The sequence below is a fragment of the Lipotes vexillifer genome, unplaced genomic scaffold (assembly GCF_000442215.2).
Source record: "Lipotes vexillifer unplaced genomic scaffold, Lipotes_vexillifer_v1.1 scaffold1359, whole genome shotgun sequence".
NCBI lineage: Eukaryota > Metazoa > Chordata > Mammalia > Artiodactyla > Lipotidae > Lipotes > Lipotes vexillifer.
This window is the reverse complement of record NW_006771596.1, coordinates 1,875,814-1,880,171: the sequence shown is the minus strand read 5'-3', so window position 1 is coordinate 1,880,171 and position 4,358 is coordinate 1,875,814. Positions and strand designations below refer to the sequence as shown.

Here is a 4,358-nt window from a genome sequence, read left to right as displayed (position 1 = left end):
CACTTGTTTTCAAAATCAACACAGCCTTGCACTGTTGTTCAGCGTACAGGAACCCAAGATGCCACAGCAGAAGAGGTAAGAAATGACACCGACCATCTTCCCTCCTTTGAACAAACACAGTGACGTGGGCAGAAAAGGGAACGTCCAGGTTTTACAGGAGCCAATGTGCTCAGCAGGGCAGGTGGAGAGCGCACAGGTGGAACAGGAACTATGCTGGTCACAGAGATGTGGCTGCAGGGTCCCCCAAGAATTCCAGAAGACCTGCCTCTGGCTCTTAGCAAAAACCCAATCTTGAAGAAAGCCAGTGGCCACCACCATCCATGCAGTGGGACAGGGGCTTCTCAGTTCTTCCCAAACCGTCCACTGAAGGCCTGCCCAGCTCTGGCTCTGGCCAAGAGAGTCCTGACTCTTACTCTGGGCTCTGCAGGCCACCGCCCAGGGCTGGAGCTGCCGTCACGGGACCTACACAGCTGGGCTGATGCCGATCCGTCTCAGGGCACACACGAGCTGGGCACCCCAGTCACTCTGCCAGCCAGACCTCCAAGGCTCTCGCTGTAGCCTGCGGCCCTGGTGGACGTCCTGACGGTCCCGACGTCCAAAGCTGACCCAGCCAACCTCCCTCGGCCACCGAGAAGAGGATGGAGCAAACAAAGACACTGCTAAAGCCTCGGCGTCTGCGCAGTCTGGGCTCTCCCCTCACCGGAGTCACTGCCCAGCTGCTTCTGGTCATGCCCTATTCCCCAGCCCGGCCACTGGTTCCCGGCCCTGCTCTGCTGGCCGGGCTGGTCCCTGCGAGAGCCCTGAGGCCACCAACGCCCCGAGCATTTGTGCGCTGTGCCCCCAGCGGCCCGCGTGGGCTCCGCTAAGCCTCCTTCCCAGCTGCTCCGGGGGGCAGGTGGTGGCCTGGGGGGCAGGGGGCAAGCCCCGAGCCCTGCAGAGCCGCTGGCCCGGCTCTGACTGGGAGGCCGGCCGCAGGGGGCACCGGGGGGTGGCCCGTGGCCAGTCTGGTCTGGAGGCCGGCTCTCCCGTAAGGACACATTTTCCGCTCTGAGTTCACGGACCTGTTTTGGGAGCCGCTTCCGTCGGTCCTGCCTTCCAGGAAGTATGTCAGCATCTCACCCTTGCCCTTGACACTGACTTTGCCTCGGCACACGAAGCGGTAGCAGCCCCGCCGCAGCAGCCTGTGAACTTCCTCCGTGACCTACAGCGGAGAAAGGCGGGCGTCACTCTTGGTCAACAGGGACCCCACGGGAGGGTCCCTCCCCGACCTGCACTGATCACCCAATCGCCTAGCCTCTGGCCTCCCCAGGTCGGCCTGCAAGCCGGGTCCTGTGCCCCTACTACAGTCACTCTGGTCACTCGGCGAGAAGGATGTGATCCTGCAAAGAAAGCAGGGGACTCAGAGGGGCCTCAATGGGGCCCTAGACAAGCAGGAGAGGACAGCGTTCGCCATGGTGGGGTGCCCAGAGTGGGTGGGCGGGCTGGACAGGGCCCACACGGACCCGGTCCTAGGGGCTGGGGTGTGAGCTCTGTGATCACCCTAAGCCCTAGCCAGATGCCTGGACACCAGGCTCCGGCTGTGCAGCCAGGGCCCTTGGGACCCGCGGTAACCCCACACGTCTTCGAGGGTCTGGGACTGGCAGGTAGCAGCTCAGCTGGAAGGGGACAGCACCAGCTCCCATCCCCGTGGCTGGCACGGAACCCTCAGGGCCCCGGTGGGCTCACAACAACCTGCCAGGGACCCCTGGGGCCTCTGTGGGCCAACAGCATGAGAGGGCAGAGGGCGCGTTCTCCCAGGGACAACAGGGGCGTGACTTAACTTTCCTGATGCTCAGGTCCCGGGCAAGCGTTTAGCCAAAAGAATTCCTGCCTCACAGAGTTATGAAAAATGTAATGGACAAGAAAGCAGTTTCTAATAAGGTTCTGCAAACAGAAGAGGACACGATCATTTGGATTCTCCTCACTTGACACTGAAGGGGGAGACCACCTCTCTCCCCGTCACCCTGACTCCCAGCTGCTGCTCTGAAAATCCCCCCTCCCCCCCCTCATGTAGTCACCCACCTCTGGCATCTTTATTTAAAACGACTCAGCCCACCCTGAGGCCAGGGTCTCGCATCCCCAGGGTGTCAGTCCCCAGCAGAGCTGGGCAGAGGGGCTGCTCTCTTCCCCGCCGGCTTCACTGGAACCCTGAACCCACCCCTGCCCCCCAACGTGGCTCTCACCCTTGCTAACCGTCGGTCTGCTTCTTGCGTGCAACGGTAGAGGACATGGTCTGTCTCGCCACAACTTACCAAGGCTCCTGGTACTCATAAGTGCTCACTGAATGAAAGAATAAAGGGACCAATGGAAGGAAGGGAGGGAGGGAGGTAACAAAGGCCTGCCAGAAACCTGCCCGCAGTTCAGGAAACAAAAATGACCACGGAACATCAGAACCTGCACAGCTTCCGGGACAGTGAAATCTGCCAATGGATCTGAAAGTACTGGGAGGGGGTCCCTGAGCTCCCCTCATGGGAAAAACAAGCAAAACTGGCTGATCCAGTGTAGACAGAGGGCATGGAACAGAGTATGCTCAACCCACAAAAAGAGGTCAAGGATGTATCGTTCCCCTTAATTAATTAACTCCGCCAATTTCTGTGACTGTTCATCAGGAAGGCACTGCCTGGTGCTCGCGCAGGGGGGCAGGGGGCTGCTTGGCGTTCTGGAGAAAGTTCCGCGGCCCCTCACCAGGGCTGCCGCCACCCACCCACTGGGATGGAGAATGACAGGAGGGTGCCTGAGGCCTAGACCCTCACCAGGTCGGCTCCATCTCTCGGCCTTGGGAGCAGGTCAGGTGGTCCCTCCCAGACCTTGTAAATGAGAAGCATGCCGTCCACTTACAAGAAGAGTACTTTGGTCAGCTTGACGGTGACTATTACATTCACAAAGATTTGGACGGTCAAGAAAAAGTGGGGAGTGCTGAAACTCCCCAGAGTGCTGGCTGGTTGGTGGCCCCAAAGCTGCCAAAGACCCCAATCCAAGGCCACACAAGGGCCAGAGCCACACGGCCTCACTCAGGTCCCCGGCAGGGCTCAGCGCACCCCAAAGTCCTTCATGGAATTGAGCCACAGACTGGCCGGTTACACAGGGGAGATGCCACTGTCACAAAGGTCACCACTCAGATGTGGCCTCTGAGACACAAGGTGATCTCAGAGGCTTGCTATTGCGATAAAAAGCTCCAATTTGCTCTTTCCTTTCATGATTGAACCAACCCACAATTCATCTGTTCAAAGAGATCTGGCCTTCCTAGAACCCTGATGTCCAGCTTAAGCCCCAAGATACACATTGACAAAAATCTCTGAGTCTTATCCTTACGTGAGCTCTTTCCCCTCACTGTATTCTCTTGTCTTATGAAGAATGAGAGGTTAACAAAATATCCAGATCATTGCACAAAGAAATGCTGGAGGTAAAGATGACCCACCAGCATGTGCAGTAAAGCCGAGGTCTGAAGACAGGTGGGCTCGGGCCTGGGTGTCCCTCCGGGCCACTTGGGAGCTCGGGCTGCACGCCGCCCCTGTGCATCTCTCAGCCTTGACATTCTAGCCAGGAAGTTCCAGGCTGTGAATCAGGGCTGTGTATGACGTCACCGTGGGGGGCCCAGAAAGGGTCCAGGTCAGAGGCTCAGAGACACAAGGTCCCCAAGAGGCCGAGAAGGAGTCCCCTATGAAGTCTGATTCTCAGCCACCTGCATGAGAATCCCTGTGTCTCTGAAGAGGTGGGCTGGGAACTCTCTCTAGAGTTCCCTGTGAGGCCCGGCCAGCAGTGGGGGGGACCCACCCTGCAGCCACACCGACCTCACTGTGCCTGAGAGAGGGTGCTGGGCTCCCATGGAGACACTTCCCGGGAAGCACCTGCTTGGTCCTCAAGCTGATGGCCAAGGTGGAACCTGGGTATCGCCACGGTCAACCTTCTCTTGGCCGCCGTACTCCTTGGAAAACGGGGACTTTAGTCTGCTCAGAACCCTCTTGTCTGCCTCTCCTGGGACAGCAGGCGTGAGGAGGGGTCCCCTTTTCAGGAATTTTGACACAGAAGAAAGAAGGCTCCCAGCTGAGGACTAAGGAATGAGCATTTGGGCAGGTGATATCTGATTAGATATTATCCTCAGGAAAAAGTTAAGACACCTCTTTGCAAACCTTCATCATTAATATGTGAGTCTCTTATTCACTTCTTCAAAAGAACCAAAGGTTTAACCTGGGCTGGCAAAGGGAAGGGATCTCTCCGGGGCTGTGACCAAGAACACCTGCAAGAACCATACAACAGTGGAGCATAAGTGTTTCTCCTTTTAAACTGGGATGACGAGCACGATGGGCTGGAGGGAAAGA

At 57.9% G+C, this 4,358-nt stretch overlaps 1 protein-coding gene across 1 annotated transcript in view; it reads right to left on the bottom strand.

Annotated features, from left to right (window-relative positions):
* Nucleotides 1-411: 411 nt before the first annotated feature.
* ADCY1 (adenylate cyclase 1) overlaps nt 412-4,358 on the bottom strand; it is a 127,194-nt gene continuing 123,247 nt past the window's right edge. Inside the window, exon 20 of the mRNA XM_007447025.1 lies at nt 412-1,201. Within this exon, the coding sequence (XP_007447087.1) occupies nt 863-1,201 (339 nt within the window). The 3' untranslated portion in view covers nt 412-862. The remainder of the gene's footprint in view (nt 1,202-4,358) is intronic.